At 38.8% G+C, this 23,594-nt stretch overlaps 1 protein-coding gene and 1 pseudogene across 3 annotated transcripts; both read right to left on the bottom strand.

Moving 5' to 3' along the window:
- Positions 1–33: 33 nt before the first annotated feature.
- Positions 34–1,453, bottom strand: LOC145493666 (uncharacterized; annotated as a pseudogene).
- Positions 1,454–6,376: 4,923 nt separating this feature from the next.
- LOC145492289 (fibroblast growth factor receptor 3-like) lies at positions 6,377–23,251 on the bottom strand. Of its 3 annotated transcripts, XM_081471699.1 has the most exons (20): positions 23,005–23,251; positions 22,447–22,812; positions 19,666–19,929; positions 18,626–18,889; positions 18,155–18,276; positions 14,365–14,429; positions 13,903–14,060; positions 13,480–13,506; positions 12,898–13,017; positions 12,260–12,278; positions 11,936–11,972; positions 11,197–11,512; positions 10,715–10,825; positions 10,367–10,557; positions 9,871–9,993; positions 9,064–9,134; positions 8,320–8,360; positions 7,883–7,979; positions 6,821–6,920; positions 6,377–6,711 (listed from the first exon to the last, which is right to left on the bottom strand). In XM_081471699.1, exons 1-20 carry the CDS (start codon positions 23,144–23,146, stop codon positions 6,640–6,642), a joined length of 2,706 nt encoding a protein of 901 aa, XP_081327825.1. In that variant the 5' UTR covers positions 23,147–23,251; the 3' UTR covers positions 6,377–6,639. The 3 variants fall into 3 exon arrangements, 2 of the variants coding, with proteins under 2 accessions (XP_081327825.1, XP_081327827.1); XM_081471701.1 differs by lacking the exons at positions 22,447–22,812; positions 23,005–23,251 and adding an exon at positions 20,943–21,335; XR_014049972.1 differs by lacking the exons at positions 6,377–6,711; positions 6,821–6,920; positions 7,883–7,979 and having other exon boundaries at positions 8,318–8,360; positions 8,840–9,134.
- Between the last annotated feature and the right edge of the window lie 343 nt (positions 23,252–23,594).

Raw genomic sequence — 23,594 nt, 5'->3', positions numbered from 1 at the left:
GAAGGAATACATTGGACAAAATTTGCCCAGGTATAGGTGACACCTTTGTGATGACACGTTTCTCAAGTAATTTATGCACTTCTTGACGAACAATGGGATATTCATGTCCTGAGAAGATTTGATTAGGTAACTTGTGTTGAACAGGGGTGGCAGTACACTCAATTGCCGCTCCCAACACACATCAGATAAGAGGATTTTGTCATTAGTAAGAGTCCTTCAAGCTGAAAAATGAGCAGCCACCTGCCCAGCCTGAAATGTATTGCATAACATTTGTAAATAATTCACCAGGTTGGGCGGGAAATTTCCAAAGCCACTTACCCTGTTCCTTATTTGAAGCAATTGTTCCATTATTTCTTGTCGGTGGTTGGTGATGTTTTCTTGTTTTAGTGCCGGTTTTGGCCTTTCCATAAAAAATCTCTTCTAGGACCTTTAGAGTAATGGGCATGTTGTTTTGAACTTTGCTGTTTGCCTTTGAAGGGACCATTCTTAGATGAGGATGTAAAGGAATGGCTAATTTTGCTCGCTTCTTTGGCATCTCGCAATTGCTTCGCCAGGTCGTGCCCAAAAAGGTATTGGCTAGTGATGGGCACTTCAGCCGAGCAAATAGCAGATTACTCCGCTGTCATTGATGGTTTGATTTCATCTCTTCGCAGCTGGGCCAACGGCGTATTTACATGCCCCAGCATTCCAATGGTGTCAACTTGTTTAGCCATTATTTTGTTGTTTTCTAAACCAGAGGGATTTTGAACAAGCACATTGGTCGTTTGTAACGTCGCAAAAGTGATTTTGCGGATAACCTGCTGCAAATTTGAAATCTTCAGGTCTGTTTTCTATTTCTTGGCATTTAATTGGCTCCATATCTCGGGGTTGACTTTTATACCCTTTATGTCAGAGCAGTTTTGAGGCTGTTTATATTTGTCTGAGAAGCTTTTAATTTTGTCAGAAGACAGCTTCTTGCCCCATCGTTGTAGAGCAATATCAGCCAGTTCTTGCTGGATTTTGTCGCCGGTGGCGCATCCTCGTCAAGGTTGTTAGCAAAGTCTTGAAGGAGCTTTGTCTCCTTGGCGGGACTTTCCCACTCTTTTTGGCCGGTGGCCTTTGAACACTCGGTGAGCATTTTAATATCATCTGCGTCGTCCAGATCATCACTAGCGTGAAGACTAATATTATCATCCGAGAGACTAGTATGACGCCGTCGTTTGTGAGAGTTTTCTTCAGACTCAGAGTCTGAATTATCCGATACGGCGGATGTTGACTGTCGCTTTAAGCTCTGTAGGCGTTCGTCAGGGACTGGCTTTTCACACAATTTAGCTAAAAGACTAGCCATTTCCCCCATGTTGCTGTTTATGTTATCTAGAGATAACGCAGGATCTCGGTTATTGAGATTAGGTGGATCTACCGTGCTTGGAGAGCCGTCAGAGATGCCCGACGCTTCTGTGTTTTTATTAGACATTTTGGGAAGGAATCGCTCGAGCTCTAGAAGAAAAAGTACGATAAGTATCAAATTTTACCCTTACCTTCCTCTCCAGGTATGAAAAAAGTGGAAAGACCCGGCGATGGTTTAGATTTGCAAAGATTAAAGGATTAAAAATACTCACAGCGTGAAACTGCCAGCGAAACGCAAGGCACACTGATCAGCAACACGCATGCGCTTCTCATGTGACTCCGTAGTGACGTAGACTGATGACAGGGTAGAATCGTCATTCAGAAACGGTCATTAATTAAATTTGTTAATTGTTTTGAAAAAAACCAACAACAACAAATTTTTGGCAATAATAGCTGCAAAATTCGCCACTGCCACACAATGGATTTTTGTCTTTCATTTAAGTCCTGATATTTTATTGGTTACTTTAAACTAAGCTTGAAATCTGATTGGTTATTTTGTCTTACTGTCCCATTCTCATTGGCTGAGAAAAAGATGCAATTTAGAGCAAAAAACAGTGCGATTTGTGAGTAAATCGCACCGCTGAGAGCCAATCAGATTGCAAGGATAACCAGTGATTTCAAAATGGATTTAATAACTGAATTTATGCCACTCGATTCTCTTAGACTAATCCCAGTTCCCGGCCGAGGGTTTTTCCGGACTTTTAATTCACTCGTATTTAAACACGTGAAGCGCTGGCAGAGGCCCCTTTTGCTTCAAGCGCTCAACGAGAGAACAAGCCTCTTTTCAGCTACGCCGAAGTCGCGATATTTGACCCTCCTCTGCTCCGGACCAACCAGCCTTGCTTTGTCCAGACTTTTTGGTATTCTCTCACCTTTGCTGGGAACTGGTCTTTTCTGTCACAACCGAGTTTCCCTTTTTTGTGTAAAAACGATAAGAAAATAACTCGGTGAAAAGGCTAAATTTTCGAGTTCTACAGTTGGTTTTCGAAGTACTTGTGCTTCTCTCAGCAAGTTATTACGATCATAACGTCTCTGATAGCGATTATATCGGAAATTTGGGTAGATATCAGCAGCAATGTGTTACGGCAACAAAGCAAGGCCCGACGAGCGCGGCCATTTTGGGACTAAAGGCAGTTTCAGCATTCCAACCGAAGAACTTCAAGCGAAAATTCTTTCACTCTGTGATGAAATATACTACAAATGGTGTTTCAACTTTCAATCCTCGTATTTTGGAGCTCGAAATTTTTAAGGCCTGTGATGTAAACCCGAATCCTGGCCCGACTACTCCAAGTGATAACAAGAATGACAAGACAGCCAATTTGTCCAAGGTATGTTTACCAGGAAAAGGTCTCAGACTAGGACAGTGGAACGTAAACAATCTAACGGACACTAAGTTTGAGCAGATAAGGTTATTACTAACCACTAGACGTCAAGAAATCGATGTGCTTTTTCTCCTCGAAACATTTCTTAAACCAAACAAACCTGACTGCGTTCTAGAAATACCTGGCTACACGCTCTTCAGGAAAGACCGGCAAGGAACCAAGAAGGGCGGCGGAATTCTCGCCTACGTTGCTGACAATCTAAAAGTCGAAAGAATTACAAGCCTGGAAGAAATGGATCTAGAAACCGTCTGGTTACAAGTCTATCCCTATAAATCAAATCGCCCGATACTCACAGGAGCTGTTTATCGCCCGCCTTCTTCAACGGCGGACACGGATGCCAAACTGGAGCTTAACATTGAAACAGCTTATTTAAGAAACCAAGAAATGTATGTGTTTGGAGACTTTAATATAAACTTCTTGGATACATATGTCTACAAACATCATCGATTAGCGAAGGCATTAAAAAGCCTAAATTTAAGCCAACTCGTGCACAAAGTTACACGTCCCGTGAGCTCAACTTGTCTCGACCATGTCTACACAACGCATCCTGGTTTTGTTACTGAAATCTCTGTACCAGATATTGGTCTTTCAGACCACTTGCCAGTTTTTATTAGACGTAAATACTCCAAAAAGCAAAGAGATCTAACCCACAGTACCATAGAATATCGTGACTTCAAAAATCTGAATACAAATGAATTATTACATGATCTACAATGTGCCCCATGGGACATGCCTTTGTTTTTGATGATTTACACGATGTTTTGATTACAATGGAAACAATGCTAAATGACGTTTTGGACAGGCACATTCCACTAAAATCTAAACGCGTCAAGAAACCGAACCAGCCTGCTTGGATGACTAAAGAAATCTTGTCGTCTATGAAAACAAGAGACAAGCTGTTGAAAACGGCGCGAATTTCAAATCTGCCTGCAGACTGGGAACGCTATACGCATGCAAAGGGTAAAACTACAAGTCTCATCAAAAAAACAAAGAGAAGTTTCTTCCGCAAGAAAATCGACGAAAACAAAGGAAATCCAAAAGGAGTTTGGCAAGCACTCAAAACATTAAGTGGGACTAGTAAACCTCGAGTTCGCATCGATGAATTAAACACAGGAAACAACATCATTAGTGACGAAGCTTCCATTGCAAATGAGCTTAATCAGTACTTCGTAAACATCCTAGATCAAATTGGCAAGGAAAACGACGCTGGCGTAGAGTTTGATGACACCAAGCTGAAAAATTTTGTCTCTTCGCGATTGAATGATAATGTGCCTTTCAACATCCCTCCAATAACGCCTAAGCAGATCATTGACACCATAGGGAAAATCGCTTGTAACAAGGCCTCTGGGCACGATGGCATAAGTATTCGTGTACTCAAAATTATTGCACCAGCGTTTGCAAGTCCATTATGCAAATTGCTGAACCTTTCAATATCGACAAATAGTTTTCCAGACTGTTGGAAAGTAGCAAAAGTTACACCATTGCACAAGGGTGGCGCACGAAACGATATCAACAATTGCCGCCCGATATCAGTTTTACCTGTCTTTTCGAAGATTATCGAAAAACACGTAGCCAGCTGTCTTCTTAAGTTTTTACATGACAACAACATGTTATATGAGTATCAATCAGCCTTCAGGTCAGGTCACTCTACAGAAACAGCTCTAATCAGACTTACGGATCACATCCTGAAAAACATGGAGAATGACGAAGTGACCGGTCTGGTATTTATAGATTTTCGTAAAGCTTTTGATGTTATAAATCACGAACTTCTTCTAAAAAAGCTGTCTATTTACGGTGCAAGCCCTCCGTCTGTTGCCTGGTTTCAATCGTACCTGTCTCAGAGAAAGCAATTTATTACATTAGGGAAAACCACATCTGAACAGCTGACTATCAGACAGGGCGTTCCCCAAGGATCAATATTGGGACCGGTGCTCTTCCTCCTGTTTGTCAATGACATGCCTCTAAACGTCCACAAGTCAACTATGGATATCTATGCAGACGATACCACCTTGTCTTTAAGCTCAGACTGGAAAGCTATTCCTGCACTAAACAAATCATTAACAAAGGACTTGACAGAAGTTGAGAAATGGGCTAGTGAAAACAAAATGTTTATAAATACCAAGAAAACCAAAGCGTTGTTGGCTACGGGAAAGCGTCTGTGCAGACGTATAACCCATGACGCAGGAAAATTTGAAGCTAGGATGCAAAATGCAGAAATTGAACAAGTTGGTAGCCATAAACTTCTTGGAGTGATAATCGACGAGAACCTAACTTACGAAGCACATGTTGACGAACTATGTAACAAACTTTCAAAACGAATTGGTCTTCTACGCCATATAAGCTGCTACTTGAAAAAGAATCAAAAATTGATCTACTATAACGCAGTAATCAAACCACTCTTCATGTATGCAAGCACAGTATGGACATCGTGTAATAAAGAGGCACTCGAGAGAGTTCTCCGTATGCAAAAACGGGCTGCGCGTATTATTCTTGCAGCACAACGTACTAGTCGAACTGTCACTCTATTTAATAAGCTAAACTGGATCCCCTTTTACAAAGAAGCTTATATAAATCGATGTGCACTGGCCTACAAAAGGATAAACGGAACTTTACCTGAATACATGAACACATCTTTAAGGAAAAACTCTGACGTCCATTCGAGAAGTACTAGAAATTGTAATTTAAATTTATTATGCCCCTCTCACAGAAACGCCTCTGAGGGAGGACGCACTTTCGCCGTCAGAACTATTAAAGATTGGAACAGTTTACCCCGGTCTTTAAAAACAGAGAAGTCCGTTAAATCGTTTAAGGCTAAATTATGTAATACTATTCTTAACTCTCAGAAAACTAATGGAATTTTTTAACTCTTATTATTCGTAGTATGTTTGAAATTGTAAGTCCAGTCTATTAATTGTAACCATTTTTAATAGTAACTTAATTAAGTATTTTATTGTAAATAATATCGTATTTTAGCATTTTATTGTAAATAATATATTTTTAGCATTCTAATTATTTTAAGCTGAGGGCCCCAAGTTTATCAGTAACTTAAGTTACTGTCACGGGTCACCCTCATTAAATAAAGTCTTTCACTTCACTTCACTTCACTTCATAAACGGCTAGGCCAAAAGCGCGGCCAAATTATCTCCAACTCGGTCTTACCTATTTTCGCTGTTTACAATACCTAGTAAACCAAGCTCAGCCAACACTGCGCCCACCTTACATCGAAAATATATCCAGCTTTATGAATCAGAGAGCATAAAGGGGATTTAAATCAGAAACAAAATTATGGCTGCATATGGCATTCAAGTTTCGTTATGGAGAAGTTCACTGGAAATCTGCCTGCAACCCAAGTTTAACCCTCCTAAGAAATGTGGTCGAAAGCTTTTAGTTGAAGATCAACCAGTGATATTGAAGGGAAAGAAACCAGCGTTGAATTAGTCAAAATCCTAGTCCAAGAATCGAGCCCATCAAGAGCCACCGTTTCCTCGTGCCAAGGCCCCACCAATATTATAATATTCTGTCACTATTCACGTCAGTTTCAAAGAATAATTGCAAATTAAAACTAGCAAAGGCTAATAGTTTGTTCATTTTTCAGGTGCAGTCTTTAATCGGGAAACGAAGTAGTAAATATAATTCACCGCACACGTTCATAACTTGTATTTGTTGTTTATCCCTGCATGACATTATTACACGTAAACTTATTTAACAGCGCAGTTGTTGTTTTTCTCTTTTGCCAGACAAGAATAACATAAAGGGGGTTTGGGCGATTTCATATACATGTACCGCAGGAGGAAGTATTATAAAATCGGTATACACTATTATGTGAAACTATCATTGTTCGCCGAGTTCATAATATTAGCAGTGTCTTCCTCTATTCCATGGAGAGGTCGTCAACATTCGCGTATAAGCTGGTGTCATATTCCTTCATGTTAACGTGTGCCTCCTAAAAAGACAAGTGAAAATCAATCAAGACACGTTAACTATCTCTTTATGAAACGAATCATTACTGATTCTCATTCGTAAAAGAAAAAATAATAGAGTATCCAACATACGTTATTATTTTGCGTCATTTTAGTGATGGTGTCTTTAAGCATGGAGAATGTCGGTCGGTCGTCTGGATTCTCTTGCCAGCACTGCAGCATAATCTGGTAACTAAACAGAAATGGTTCACATTAGCAATGTTAAAATTGATGCAATAAACGACGTTCGCGCCCAAAATGTTCTCACGTACAGATTTTTTTAAATAGAACTTGCCATGCAGTGAGGTAAAAATCAACTTTTGCCAAAAAACAAAAGACAATTGGGGCAACCGTACTTTTTTTTTCGAGATAAGAAGCATTGGGTTTTTCGAGGCTTTCGTTATTTTAAGACGATCTTCATCATCATAGCTCCAGTCTCCTAGTGGAGATGTCAAGATGATCTTAGCTTACAACTATCAGTAATAAAAGGAGCTTATTTAGATCAGGTAAACGTACTCACTAATTCAGCACAACTAAGTCTATTAAGTATACTCTTGTAGAATGGGCCTTGAAAAAGAATACATATTAGTCTTGTCCGTTCACATGCGAAGAAAACATCGGTTGCACGAGAGTAGAAACTGAGGTGAAATATTAGCAAGTTTTTTTTTTTGATCATAAGGAAAAATCAGTAAAGAGAGTGACCTGTGAAAAGAAAAGAGGGGGTCACCAATTATTTTAGAGAGCAAACTGTAAGTGAAGTTAACGAAACCGGTACCAAGCCCCATACTTCCTTGTATTTTTTCTTAGCGCGCGCTTGATGTATGACGTGGCGTGACGCTGGAACATGAATTTCGCGCGCAGTAAGGATAAGCAGAAACGATGAACGGGAGTGTCCTTAAAGTCAGTTCATATACACATCAAATGGGGGTAATTGACTTCGTTGTCGACGGTCGTTTGGGTTTTCTACAGCGAGGTAATTAAGCTCAATCTTATCTTGGGGTATTTTAGGTTTTACGGTTGAGGATTCTTTACTTCAGGAAGGATGCCGGAATTTGTTATTTTAGTTAGTTACGCGACTAAAAGTCAGATAACGCCATAGCTGACAACTATTGACAAGCCACGATGGCTTACAGAAGCCATAGAGATATCACTCACAGTTGATGATCAACATGTTTAGGTTGTGGCATCCGGTATCCCCTCTGAAGTTTGGTGGCAATTTCACGACCGTTTATTCCTGGGTATGGAGATCCACCTGCGGATGTAAGGAATTAACAGAAAGCGAGAAATAACAATGTAGTTCCCAAATTATTCTCAGCTGCCGATCCAACTTTTAATATTAATGAAATTAAAAACTCTACCGTGAACTAATGAGACGATGTTCTCATTGAATGAGAATTTATTTTTATCATTTTCCGAGAGTAGAGTGCGCGCAAATATACGTCCAGGCTCCCACCAACGAATCACCGTATAACATTGTTTTACGCAGTTACAAGTCTTGAGCATTATGTGGGGAAAAATATCCTCAGGTTTTTCATAGCACTTTAAGTTACTGAATTACTTAGACTATATTTAAGTGGCAAAAGTAAACGTACCTACAGTAAATATTTCATACAGAACAACACCGAAACTCCATCTGAAAGAAACAGCAATAACAAAAATAAATTGCGGGTAGCAACTGCTTGACACATGTACTGAACCTAAGTAGTTTGAAATCCGCTGGTCTCGAGTTTGTCCTTCTACCTATCAGAAGCTGCATTTCTTGTCAAACGCGGGGTCCGGAATTAGCTTTCTTGGCTTATTTCACTACGTTAACAGCCACGTTTTTATTCATTTTGAGTGCCACGCCTTGGAGTACCCTTAGCTGGTCTGTTGAAAAGAACCAGCCTCAAGAACTACATTAGATCTACAATAATCATATACATTGTTTTACATCTATTATCAGTATCTCGTGATCGTTAAGGGAGCAAAATCTCTGTTCTTAATGCATTGGTAGTATACGATTGTCTGTGCTAACATTGCCAACATCAAATGACTTCTGCCGGTTAACGAGGGAATTTATACTGTAGTTTTCGTTTTTGTAGTTTACGGTTTGTAACTCGTTGATCGGCATACCGAGACAGAACTAGCAAGTGGTTTCATTTGTAGACCCATACTTTTTTTCCTACAACCAGTTGAAGGAGATGTACAAAAGGATTTTCTCTTATCCGCACTTAAAATAAACCCGCTACTTTGGTACACCGAGGCAGCCATAAGGCTACACAGTCAGGTACGCTGTTACCGCCGAGAAACAAACTCCTTGGTCAAAGCCTTTCTTGACTTCTTATAATAATGCTCACACGTCACTCTGGGTTGTGTATATTCCATAATGTAATCCCTCATAAGCAGTCCATTTCACTGGCAGTCGACCCTATTTGGAACACAAACATCCGAGTTAATCCAGTGATACACTGAGCAATTTTATACAAGTACGCTAAGTCTCATTCCACACTTTCAAAGTTACCATTATGGGTAATGTTGAAATCTTACAAGGAAATCCCGAAATTTAAATGGGTGATTTACGCAACTACTTCCAGTTCTTACTGCACGATTAGGCAGTAGACGTCGAAACGGCAACGATTGCTAGATATTAGCAATTATCTTTTCACCAATTCCCCGTAATTAACTCAGTTTACCCCCAAATTTTGCATAAACTATTGTTGGAGAATCTCACAACAATAGGTTATGAAAAATTTGGTGGGCAAACAGAGTAAATTATGGGCAACTGGAAAATAGAGAATGCATTTTGAGGATTCATCTCGGCAATAACGATTTCTGGCAAAATTAACGTTGTAGTAGCGACCACACCTTCACACATGAAGTTTTTGCCAATCACTGACATGATTGTGGGGAAATCGCTTAGTGTCGAATGAAATGAAGAAGGTTTGACACTGAATAGATATTGGTAAACAAAACAAATGACTTTAGTTAGGTGTTCCCAATTAGCTTATCTATAGCTAAATACACTGCCACGTTAATAAAGTTTTCATTCATTTTTTTTTTTTTTTTTCATTCAATCATTCAGGTCAGATCAAATCAAGACAAACCAGAAGGGAAAATGACTCGAAAAATCAGAAAACAAACCATGTTTATAAGCTACGTCTTACCCGAGTTTTTTTAGTGTAAATATCATCTCGCTGAACATTCCTCGCCATCCCAAAATCTGTTATCTTACACTTTTCTTCTTCACCTACAAGAACATTTCGGGCTGCCAAGTCACGATGGATTATCTGAAAGAAAAATCGTACTTGGAGTACAGTAAAATTAACGAAATTGCATAAATCTGACATTTTTAAATTTTAATAACTGAAACAATAATTCAAGAATGACCAGTAGCCGCTTTAAATCTGATTTAGCCTGATACTTATCTATGTCTTGGATGCACAGGCATTTTCTGATGTAATAACAAAGGAGGCTTATTAACATGCACTATGAGTTTTACTCGCTCCTTTTTCATAACAAGGGAGGAATGTCTGTTCTCTTTAACATGCTTAATGGATCGTATTAAACTTGCCCCAACTTACATTTTGTGATGTTTAGTCTGTAGGCTATGCGTTTGCTGTCTAAATAGTCGCGGCGTTACCTTTCTTATGCCTCCCTCACCTTGCTGGAACAAAGGTAGCTCATTCCATCAGCGATCTGCCAGGCAAATTGCATCAGCTGTTGTGACGTCAAATTGGTCTGGGGTTTAACATCTGGGTCCTTAAAGTACGTGTCATTGAGGCCACGGCTCTTCCTCAGGTAACCCAACAGATCACCATAAGGTATGTATTCGATGAGGACAAGTACCGGTTCTGCAAAACCACAACAGCATTATTCCTCATTACGGTTAAGTCACTGAAGTGGCATTTGACAAAGGTATTCACTCTTGCTTGTTGTAAACTGCTTCGCATAACGAAATCTGCTGCGAATAATCCTAATCATAAAACACATATTTCAGTTCTGTTTTACCGGATTCTGAAACGCATCCCATTAGCTTGATCACATGTGGATGAGGCCTTAGCTTCTTCATCAGCTCTAGTTCTGACAGCAGGTCTTTCTTGTCCGTCTCTGGAGCATTTTCTATTCAAAAAAAAGTTTGTTGCATTTGACAGCTCTGTGAGGTGTTTTGTAAGTTTGAATTTGGTACCACATTTCAAAACTGATAGTTAAGGCGATGACACTAATAATACAAGTGAAGTTATATCAATCTTTTCTGCAAGACAACATCTGTAATCATGTCACTTTGGTGTTATAATTCTACGAACTGGAGTACCTATGTCAAACCAATTTACATTTTGCTACGTTAGAAATTGGTTTGCAAGGAGAGCCATGTATAAATAATGCAAATATCTCAACCACCATGAATCAACCCCGTTTGAAAATACCGATGCAATTTGACAATTACTTTCCGATTGTATTACAGTGCACATGTATGTAGATTGCCCTCTTACCTTTCAGCATTTTTACAGCTACAGTTTTCTTTCCCTTGACTCCACTGATATTTAAAACTGTTGCTTTAACAACCTGGGAGAAAGCACCCTTTCCAATCACTTTTGAGATTTGAACATGTTCCCGACTAACTTCCCAATTCTTGAATTTTGTTGCTGGATTGAGTGACATGTATTCCGAAACAATTTGATGTCTTGTGCTCAGTGGTGTGTTTCCTGATGGACGCGATTGCATAACAGCAGATTCCTCATCACTTAACATCAAGCTGTCTGACAGGTTTACATATGCTTCAGTAACTTGAAGTGACGCTCCTTGATCCTACAACACATTTTAAGGCAAAGGTTGTAAGACAAAGTAATAGCACGGGTGACTACAAGTTTCCTGAAAGCAGCTATCATGTGGTAGGTCACTGAGCCCTTAAACTGCAAATAATATCTGAATTGCTTGATCAACAAACAATAAAAATCAATTTTAATATACCCTATTTCTGGAGGGTAGCAAGAGATAAATACGTGCAAACAGATATGACATTGCAATTTTTAACATAGGAACAGGTATTAAGCTGAAAAGGTGAATTACAATGATGTGTGTAAAAATTCAAACGACAGAGAGTGTTGTCACACATTAAAATCGAAGTTTTGAGAACACGGGTCCAGGAAGAGAAAAGAGAAGTTCTTCCTGCTTTCTCTCTCATTCCCTTCTTATCGCCATTAGGGATTTTGTGCAGCGAGTATATTTTACCTGGATATCGCCTTTAGTTTTGCAGTGGTAACGGCAGCTACAAAAAAGAGAACACAACATGAACAATAAGAATACACAATAGTTAGAAAGCGGTGCGTGTACGATCTACATAATGAAAAACAGTGGAATAAAATAATAGCAAAAGCGAACACTTACATAGTAACGATAACTAACCTACATGTGGAGAAATAGAGAAACGTGCATTTAATTGTCCAATGGTGGTTGCACGTTAATAACACAGCTTTCAAATGAGCCTATTATGAAATTGTGTTTACGAGAATTGTATGAACATTTGTGTAATATTGAAATCATATTTTCTCCTACCTTGCCTTATTCGAAGTACCTATGAGAAGAGAATAACCATTTTATTCATTGCCGTTTCATAGTTGAAAAATAATTTCAAAAAAATCATTGCAGTACTACCACTACCACACAAGACACACTGCAATTAAATTAACAGTTCACAGTAAAATGTTAACGAACTTTGCTTTGATCATCTCGTAACAGAGCGCGGAATGCTCTTGCAGTTACCAGTTTAGCACCAAGAAGGGAGAACAGTTTTGTACTTCACAGACGTGCAACATAAGAATAAAAATAATTTATATTTGTGTCTGTACGCCCATCACCCACCAAATAGGGCTTAACGATACGTTCACTTCCTTGTACAACAGTGTGTTTGTATTCCTTAACTCTTAATTCAGTCATACCACAACCACTACTTTTAATTACAGAAATTAAGGTAAATCACCCATCACAAGTTTCCTACCACTCCAGCTCCTCCTATCTAATCACCAATAATAAGTGTTTCAAAGAACACGACACTTGAAAATACAAACACGTCTGTCAATCCAAACGGATTTAAGGGTCAAGAGGTTGTTTTAAAATGCAATCTGCTAACATTTCTGTCTCCTTGGAGGGTATGCGTTGTAAGGAAGTTGTCGTAAAGATTCTGAAAATATTACCTTTGTCATTTGGTCTCATACAAAGTACAATCGCTAGAACAGTGATAACAACAACAAGGAGACCAATCGCAGATGAATAGACAGCGTGAAGAATCGTTCTTTCATTGACCCAATCGGCATCTATAGAAATCACGAAAATGAAAAAAGGTAGATTAAGCGACGTATGCCTGTCTTACTAGAGCTTAAAGTTTAAAATCTGTTTCGTATTTTAACCTCGTTGAGGAGAGTTTACAATAAATGGCCTAATAATAATCCTTTAAACAAAATAAACACACAGCTGAATAGAATAAATATGGTTTCCCCACCAAGGATAGCAATGTTAATCGAGGCGGGCAAGATAAGTAACTTAAATCCGCATGAACAACGAAACAAGAACATTAAAGAACATTGGTTTCCTTTCCTTTACAAAGCTTTAAGTCGCATCACATTGTTTCAATCCACTCAAAATTATACGAATGAAGAGTACGACACGTTATCCCAATATTAAGTTACAGTATGGCAGGTTTCTGGCTTGGGTGAAATTACGCACTGGATTAACTGACACTACCCTAATTCAGTCTTCAAAGCAAAACTGCTACTCACCCGTTACCAAGTTTTCCTTAAGGTTTGCTGGAAACAAAAATACGAAACATGTGAATCTTAAACCTTTAGCCAGTAGATGACCATTTGTTTGGGGAACAACTGCTACCTCCTGCTTTTCTTTTTGCTTACAGAATTTGTACTCGATAACGTAAATATAACTGAACTAAAGAGGGAGAGACAGAGGGCAGTTATGTGTTTAAAGGTCATAAAAGCCACCCTCGTTATAAGTACTTAAACGGCGTAAAAACTAGTCTGGAGCCAATAATTAGCACTGGTAGTCAAAACAAAGCATTTGACAAGTTAACAAAAATTAAGGTGGCTCAGAATTCCTCTCTAACGATGAAACAACAACCAAGTTGCTGATATACTATTGATTAAGCTATCATAAAAATAGGCAGCAATGAATGGAGTGTTTACACATACTTGTCGCTGTGGGCAGAATACTTGGGTCAACATCCAATGCAGGGTTGACCAGGATTGAAACCAGATGTCCATCAGAAATTTCTTCCTTTAGTGGTTGCAGCGGATCAATGGTTGAGTTTTCAAACACCAGCTGCACAATGGCCACAACGCTACCAGGTCTAGAAACGCGTGAAAATGAAACAAGACAGAAAGTGAATCGACGGGTAATAAAGACAAATACATAAGAAATGCAGCGTTTCTTTGAAAATGCGTTGTGAAACAATTTCTATAAGCAAGATAGGATAAATTGTCGCAGTAAAAGGGATCACGCACTGATGGCATGAAAGTGGCCACTGGTTTTCAGCTCAAGGGAAAAATGGTTAGCACCTTTACCCTCGAAAGAAATATAAGGGAATGGAATTTCGGAGAAGGCCGCCGGAATCGAGCGCTACGCGATGACATTGTATAGACAAAAGCATGTACCTGAATTCTTCAATTGACACCCTGTAAAGCTCCTTTACAGTTTTCTGTCCATAAACATTCCATATCTAAGGGGGAAAAAATATTGCTGAATAATTTGGTGGTACCTCTTGGAAAAGGAACTGCAGAAGATCATTACAATAGTAGGAAGCCTGAATAATTCTCATCCCTCTTTCTTATCACATACGTATGGTCCTCCTGGCCTGAAGGATGTGTTATATCGACCTGCTCAGATTACCAACCTAACTTACTTGAAAACTAACGTTGACCATCTCATGTTAAAAGCACCGGCCTCGGGTTAAAAGCCGAGAGAAAAACAAAATTAAAACTGTTCAAGTGTCTGAATTATCAAACAACTTTGCAGTGTGTCTTTGATCATAACATTGGTTCTCCGATCAATTGATCTATCCGTCCATCCACTGCCACAAGGAAAACAGTTCATATTTTACCTAGAGTTCGTTTGGCATAAAAAGATTTGCGAAAGCGAGACTCGTGTACTGCACGTACGTTTAGTAAATCTAAAGGCTTTAAGAGTAAATGTCAGTAAAAATCAAAGAAAATTCTAAAAATGTGGCCACGGTCGAAAAATCGATTTTGCTCATAATTTGCCAGTTTGAAGGCCTAGGTAAGTAACTGAAGGAAATCAAGTTAGTTTTTTGAAATACGCTAAAATAGGTAAGACCATTTTTGTTGGCTTGAGACGGGACAATCAAAGCCTATTAATGTCTTTTACATTTGAAAAGCGACAAGAGTTTAAAAAAAAGCGAAAAAGAAACACCAAACTTTTAAATCGCACTCTCCATCTTCTCGCTGCCCAGTGTCACGCTCGAGCGATTTTTCAAGGGAAACAAATTTGAAACCATTTTTTCATCGTTCATCGTTCTTTGTTGTTGATGTGCGAAATCATGCATTAATAAGAGAAGATTGCCTAGTTAACCCGCCGAACGAAGTAAAAAAGGTCCCAATAGTATAGACATATTGGAACGATGTTAGGGATTACAAGCTTTATGCCGTCGCCAGCCAATAGGAGGCTATCTATTCCCACGAAAAGTTAATGTTGTATCGATAACCAAACAAACAACGCACTTATCAAAGAAGAATCGAAGTAAGTTGGATGAGTTAAAGACGCCCCGCGCGAGTTCGTTCTTCAATACGGTGGAATTTGTGCCGGCACGCAGTTACGGTCATACCGCTCATACAGTGTAACAAGGATATCAAAAGCTACTAAAAGTCCTTCAGATTTTATCGCATTGAGACATACGTGAAGAATATTTTTGCAGAATGTGTGCGTTTCGAGAAACCGGGAAACTTCTTGGAATCGACAATCTCATTGATTAGGTCAGGAGTCCATGACCGGCTCCTGATTAGGTACAGGTCCAGAAGTTGATTCATGTCACTCAAGGATCTGTGGAAATTACACACACGGCAAATGGAAATTTATTCAAGTCCGTGAATTTACTAGAAGATTCAGAACAGTTCTTCCCTGTGGGCTCAGGCGCGCCAGTGACGACTGAAGTCTTTGATGAACAGAGAACCAGAAACTCTCCTCAATGATAACAACACATATTCCTCCTTGACTTGCACCTGCTGGCTTGTACTTTAAAATCAGTCTGACCAGATAAAAAGCAACACACCAGTCCTTGGGCTAAAAGTTTTCATCATTGAAGGAAGTCGAGGTAAGCAAATACCTTAGGAATAATAAATAAATAATTTCCGTAGTTTTAACGGTCACACCCTCAATGACTATCCAGAAGCAAGGTAGTCCTGTTCTGGCCCTCTCCTTGTCACGCAACGTCGAGAGGGAGGGCCCCTCTCTCTCGGCTCTCTCCCGACGTTTCGTGACAGAGAAAGGGCCAGAACTGGACTAGAAGCAAGGAAAAAAATTTGACCCGCGCAAGAATGTCATCAATGTTGCACACACGCAATTTGCTTAATTACGTTTGGCCACCATGTTGCAACATCCAACATCTTACAGGATACTTGTGTTTTCGAATTATTTCTTGTTAATTTATTTGAACTGAAAAGCATGTTAAACCAGGGTCGAAGAAAGGCTCGTCAACTGAATGAGGCAGTAGTTGGTGGTATAAAACGATTCACAAGACTACATGATAAAGCATGATAAAGAGTAGGTAGTACTAATTTTTTCAGAAGTGTAAACCACAACGTAGGTTAAAGATATACCGACATGTCATTGGCTACAAAAATGCTTCATGCTTCAGTGCTAAATAGCAATGAAAACCAACCGTGGCGTCACAAATTTGGTTTGTAAACAAGGCAATTTTTATCAGGAGTTTTCTCATCCCCACCCCAGCGTTATCAATGCAATTCAACTTTTTTCTCTTCCTTTCTCGCCCTGCAAGTTGATCATGAAACTGATACTGACGTCTCTTTTTCCACCCCGATCAATGAGCTGAATGCAAAGGTAGGCTTTTTGTACTAGACGAAGCTTCAAAGGAAAGCAAACTGATAGCTGAATATCGCATAATTTGAAAAAGCGATTGAAGGTTGAGTTCTGGAGAAAGCTCCATCATCTTCTACAGATTTGACGCATCTTCCAAGTCCGTCACGTACTCGCTGCATAGTAGCACCGTGGATTGCAGTGTAAAGCTCTAGTACGCGTTGTTATTTGAGAAAGCTGAACAGTGCGTTTTAGCCGTCCCGAATATCCTTGCTCCTGCAGATTTGAATTACTTCTGGGCGGAGTTATCTAAACGCAAAGGGAATCTAAGAGCAACTGGTGGGGAAATACTTTAACCCTTCAAACACTCAGTCACTCATCCCGAAGCTGCATAAATTACTTGACCTTCGCCACAGATTGTCATTTCCAAGATTGTAGCATCGGCCAAGTGTATCATGCGTGACACAAAACAGGGAGAGTTAGGGAGCGATTAAGTTTGGTTCTATTCGTGTTTTTTCGCTATTACAGGCAATTTCTAAGTTAAATATTATTTCTAAGGCGTTTCAAACGTTAAAGACATTAATAGGCTTTGATTGTCCTGTCCAAAGCCAACAAAAGATTTTTACCTATTCTAGCGTGTTGCGTTACATTGCAAATTTTCAAAGGGGCTAAATTGCAATTTTCTCGATTTTTGATCGGCGTTCATGCAAAACTGCTGGTAGATCCCACAAAAATGAATCCGTAAGCCTAAAATTCATCGACTGAACTGTCTTTTGCTAGAATATCAGACGATTTGAAGCACTACCGGTCAGCTTTTTTCCTCACTGAATTTGCATAACTTTTGAGTTTTGTTTTAATTAGAAAAGTATGTCTACTTAATCGGGGCTCAGTTCGGCCAGAAAGCACAAGAAATAAAAATAATCACTATCTCTTGATTAAGGAAGAATCAATGTATACATTTAAAGTTGAGAACGTTTCACAGCGATGTAAACGACTGTGTAGCAAAAAGCTGAAAAGTGTAAAATTTCGGATTACCGCGAAGTGAAATCTAAGCTTTCGGTGCGATAACCGTTTTTCGTGAATTTCTGCCGTTATATTGGATATTTCAAAAAACTAACTTGATTTACTTCAGTTACTTACCTAGGCCTTCAAACTGGCAAATTATGAGCAAAATCGATTTTTCGACCGTGGCCACGATTTCTTTGATTTTTAGTGGCAATTACTCTTAACAGCTTTAAAGCCAAGTGGGTCGCGTAAAAGATAACACGCTGGAGAGATTAATCGCGACCGTCCACGATTACGTGGATTTTTCGTAGTAACTGAAGCACACACTGAGCATACAGGCCTTTGCAAAAGTAACATCAAACACTGTGACCTTAATCTCGAAAGACTTACCGCCATTAAAATTTTAGATTCTAAGTTCTTGAAGTAAGTTGATTCTTTATCTGACAAAGACTGATTCCATTTCTCTTCTGTCATGGTTATTCCTATTCTTTCCGTTTTACATTTGTCACCACCTATCATAGAAAAGAATGCAATTACTACTTGATTTAAGCTACTCACAACAAGTTAAATCTAACAAAACGCCAATTGAGAACAAAGGATGGCGAACAACACCCAACAACTTTGAAGAATAGAAAACCAGTAGTTTTAAAACCAAATTTGAAAACCAACATGGTGTGCCATGTCGGAAACCTTCAAGGTATGGGATTTGTTGAATATGTATGGTACCAAGAGTCTCTAACACATAAATTCAACTAAAACAGAGTCTGCACTAGGACAAAGAAAAACGAAAACCAAAACAGAGGCATCTTGCGTTGTAAGACATGGCCATTCAAAGGTATCTAGATGAAATTAAATACTTACATTTTATACTGACTATGCTGACACTCGTAACATTGTTACCATATCCGTTACTAGCTGTACACCTATAGGGCCCTGCATTCTTTCTGTGTACATTAACTAGATGTAAAAATTGTCCAGAAGCATTGAACTCCTTTACTGATACGCTATCTTTTGTCCAGGTTATCGTCGGCTTTGGGTCCCCAGATGCATAGCATATCAGCATCAAATCGTTTCCATCCTCAATATCTGCCTTTCTTTCTGGGGCGATCCTAATGCTTGGAGGCACTATTAGTACAACAAAAGTGAATATGTTCAGTGTGTGTTCATGCAATTACGAATTTACGCGGGAGATTGAAAAGGACGAGAAAAGGGAGCTTCATAGATACTCCTGAGCTTTCCAAGTACTGCGATGACGCTAAAACTGCAAGCATTTACTAATAATCAGTAGTTACTTGATTAAGTCTTAGGGGAGTTACGAGTGCACCGCGGCATTCTCCAGTTCAATAAAAAAAAAAACTTAAATTAAGAACGATTTTGTCTGTTTATTAGCAACTAAGGTTAAGCGCTTAGGGTTTTCCCTCTCTTGTTCAAAACGTCCACCCATGCGAACACTCCATTTATCACAGATATAAATGATGTCTTGGAGACCTTCTTCTCAAGGATCACCGCCATACCCAACAGTAACACAAAGGCTGCTAGTAAAACTACCAATAAGAAATGTTTTGATAATCAAAGCTACACTCGTCCATAATCCTGCTACAGGCATTTCAAACAAAGACAATATTAACAGTCTGTGTGGTTTAATTACATCCAGTACTCAAGCTCAATCATCACATACGTAACAAAATTCGTTTCAATATACTGCAAAGTTACGAAAGCAAGGACCCTCGTTGCTGTCAAATACAGGAGGCTATAGTTACTAGGTCCGAGGGTCCAAACTTCCAAAAACTTGTGCTTTTGGCTCAGAGAAATTGCACCAAGTATTAAAATCACAACAGAAAAATACACTGCAGTTAAAAGACGCAGTAATTTGAAGTAAATAGAGATAAAACCTTCCTCACATTTAACGTTAACTACGCTAACACTGGTGGCATCATCACCATAACCATTACTCGCTGTACATATGTATGATCCTGCATCCTTCTTCTGCACTTTAACAAGATGAAGCAGGTAACCAGAGGCATTGAACTGGCTTGCTGGGACGCCATCTTTTGTCCAAGTGATGTGTGGATGTGGATCACCGGATGCCTTACATGTCAGTGTCAAATCTTTTCCAACCTCAACATCTGCCTTTCCATCTGGAACGTCCGTGATACTTGGAGGCGCTGAAAATACAACCAGAAGGAAAAGATATGTTTTACGGAACGTGAGTTCATCGAGTTATGGATGAACGCTGGTACGACATGAACTGCTCAACCAATTCAAATCAGAATTGAATCAGACAGAATTCAAAATTTGGCTGCAGGTAGAGAAAATCTTTAAACTGTCTAGTATAACAGTTGTAGCATTGAAATCAAGCCACATCGCTTCAATTTTTGAACGCTGAAATTTTTATCCTCGCCAAACGCCAAGCTGAGTAACGCTAGAAATGCGGATGAAATATGAATGATGAACATTCTCTGTCATGAACATTATCTGACAAAGACTGATTCCATTTCTCTTCTGTCATGGTTATTCCTATTCTTTCCGTTTTACATTTGTCACCACCTATCATAGAAAAGAATGCAATTACTACTTGATTTAAGTTACTCACAACAAGTTAAATCTAACAAAACGCCAATTGAGAACAAAGGATGGCGAACAACACCCAACAACTTTGAAGAATAGAAAACCAGTAGTTTTAAAACCAAATTTGAAAACCAACATGGTGTGCCATGTCGGAAACCTTCAAGGTATGGGATTTGTTGAATATGTATGGTACCAAGAGTCTCTAACACATAAATTCAACTAAAACAGAGTCTGCACTAGGACAAAGAAAAACGAAAACCAAAACAGAGGCATCTTGCGTTGTAAGACATGGCCATTCAAAGGTATCTAGATGAAATTAAATACTTACATTTTATACTGACTATGCTGACACTCGTAACATTGTTACCATATCCGTTACTAGCTGTACACCTATAGGGCCCTGCATTCTTTCTGTGTACATTAACTAGATGTAAAAATTGTCCAGAAATTTGTCTGAAATTTTTATCCTCGCCAAACGCCAAGCTGAGTAACGCTAGAAATGCGGATGAAATATGAATGATGAACATTCTCTGTCTCTATAGAGAGAATAGTCCGTTTTGTGTATATTTGCATTGTAAGAACACGGAGTACACGGTATGTAAAAAGTTACCTGTGAGACCGTTAAGCCATATTGTTCTCATTAACGGCCTCACAAGCGAAGGCGAGATAACTAGGCCTTGATTTCGTTTCGAGCATGTCTAAAGCGGCTACCCTTATCAAACTAGTTGATATGAAAGGAAAACTGGAATTGGCAAGTGGCCTGCTGCTTAAGTGATTTTCTGTATTATTATCCATAGTATAACTATGAAGTCATCTGTTTGGTTTCTGCAAAAGCAGCCATTTAGTTGTGAAGGACTACTATAACATCAGAGAAATAAATATTCATCTTTTACGACTTTCGCAAATACTTTCCGTGCTAATCTATTCATCTCCGCGTTTGAAATTGACGTAAAATCCACCGTGAATAAAAACTTAAAATTAGCACCCATTTACTATAAATAGTCCTTTTCCTGCTATGCTTGGTATCGTAAGCAACATTTCTTTGGAATCAATATAAACAGGAGGGCGTATTAAATATCTCGAAAAAAATAATTTCAAAATGCAAATTTTTATCTTAACTTTATGTGAATGTGAAGCATTTATATGGAAGAAAATTCAAGGTCTTCATCTGCCAAGTCACTAATCGAACGAAAAAAATGAATCATTGCAAATATTACAAGTATTGAAAGCCACTTTCCAGTTTCGCATAAACAATTGTCTCACACTCCAAGTCCATTTCCTACAATGATTCTAATTATAAAAAAAAAAATTTTATTTCTGACGTAAGTTGCTGACGTTAGATCTAATCAAAATATATGAAAAACTTTATTGAATAATGAGCCTTTATATTGTTAGATAAATTCCTTATCACGCAATTCAGTCCAATATCTAGAGAGAAAACTTCAGTATATTGCAGCTCAAAAACTCCGTAAATGAAAGAACACCCTTCCACGGGTTCACGCGTCACTGGTTGCCTCCCTAGGGGGCAACGAACAATAACGTCCCAGCTTATTAAAATTCTGTGAATCGCGCGAAATCATCATTCTCTGAAGAAGAACGCAGAAGGTGGTCGAAAATTTCGAGACAGTTTTACTTTTTTAGATCTGTTTTAAATGTTTTTTATAGAACTATGAGGACAGATCGCTCCAACAGTTTTATTGCAGCTCAGTTTGCTTGTACTATATATAATGTTGCTATAATTTACAACATTTCCTCTGATACCAAATAATTCGACACTATGACATAAAGTTCCTTCTGCCTTCGTCTGAATTTAATAGAGACAACAAAACAATAGAAGACGTACTAACTGCGCGGTCACGAATGCGGGTTTTTGGAGCTCCTCGATATATTGTGCGATCGCTGACTGACTAAAAATTTGAATTTTCTTTCAATGAATGCTTTGAACGTGTCAGTATTACAAATAAACAAATGTGCTCGTGCTCGCGATTAAAACTCTGCTTTATGCTCTGCACATTAGGACAATTTTCAGCTACATTAAACTTGGATTGTTTTCCACTCAGTTAAACGAGAAATTATTCGCCTTTGAGGAACAAGAGTTCGGTTTCGATACTCACCAAATGCAACAACGGATACAGAAGATTCATCCTGTCCTTTGCGCATACTGTTAGAATAAGATATTTTCAGAATGTACATGTAATCATCAGTTCTTTCGACTCTCTTTAACATCAACGTCGCAGGAAGTCTCACTCCGTAGTCAGTTCTGAATCTATTACTAGCGAAGATGAACGAGTCGTTAGCGCTGGGTCTCGTTGCTATTGTTGTTCGATTGTTTTCTTCGGGTCTCGCCCTCTCAATAGTAACGCTTTCCAACTTTTCACCTTTACCAAGAGAGAAAGCCCAAATAAGGAGCACACGACTACTGTTGACTCCTTCTATCACAATTGTTGGGTTAGAGGGTTCTCTCGTAAAAGTGACGGTCTCTAAAATGAGATAATAAAGCACAAGTTACAATTCTGCATTCACAATTCTTAGAGAACAAGACTAGTTTAGTCCAACAAGTAAATGAATACCTGGACGGCCTTCTGTTCATTGCCAAGAGATTTTAGGAAAACCAATAAGCTGAGGGCATTACACCGGCGTTGGATTGTATACTAACGAAAAACGATACATACCAGCGAGTGATGGATGCAGAATAGTCAGCACTAGAACAAGACGAAACATTCCAAGTAAGACGTTTGTAGAACAGCTATCCATCTTGTCGTCGTTATGTAAGAGTGAATATTTCTCGTGTTGTGAGGAGGGCAAGTCATGCATGTATAAATTACTCTATAAGGCTCAATGATCTTCACCCTAATTACGCTTGAAATCGCTCAAGTAAACATTGCAATATCACAGTTTCATACAACAAGTTATTTTAAGCATATTATTGACTCACGATTTTTAGGGTATTCTTTTATAAACTTTACATACCGTCACGAGAAACTTGAAACTTACGTTGTAATAGTGAAAATGTATCGCGCAATATGTAAAACTACTTTTAATGAGGCTTAGCAGTTAGTAATGCCGACTGAAGAGATGAGAATCTACGCATGCAAGCGGAAAATCATTTATAATATAGCAACAGGAAAGAACAACCAACAATTGTTTGGCAAACCCTATTCACATACGCATTTGGGGAGAAGAAAAATGTACCACGTCATTTAACTTGACCATGTGTATCAAACGTAAAAGCTAGCAAAATTAACTTTCGGTGGAGCAGTCC

This window comes from Orbicella franksi, chromosome 7 (assembly GCF_964199315.1).
Source record: "Orbicella franksi chromosome 7, jaOrbFran1.1, whole genome shotgun sequence".
In the NCBI taxonomy this organism is placed as follows: Eukaryota; Metazoa; Cnidaria; class Anthozoa; order Scleractinia; family Merulinidae; genus Orbicella; species Orbicella franksi.
This window is presented reverse-complemented; position numbering and strand designations above follow the sequence as displayed.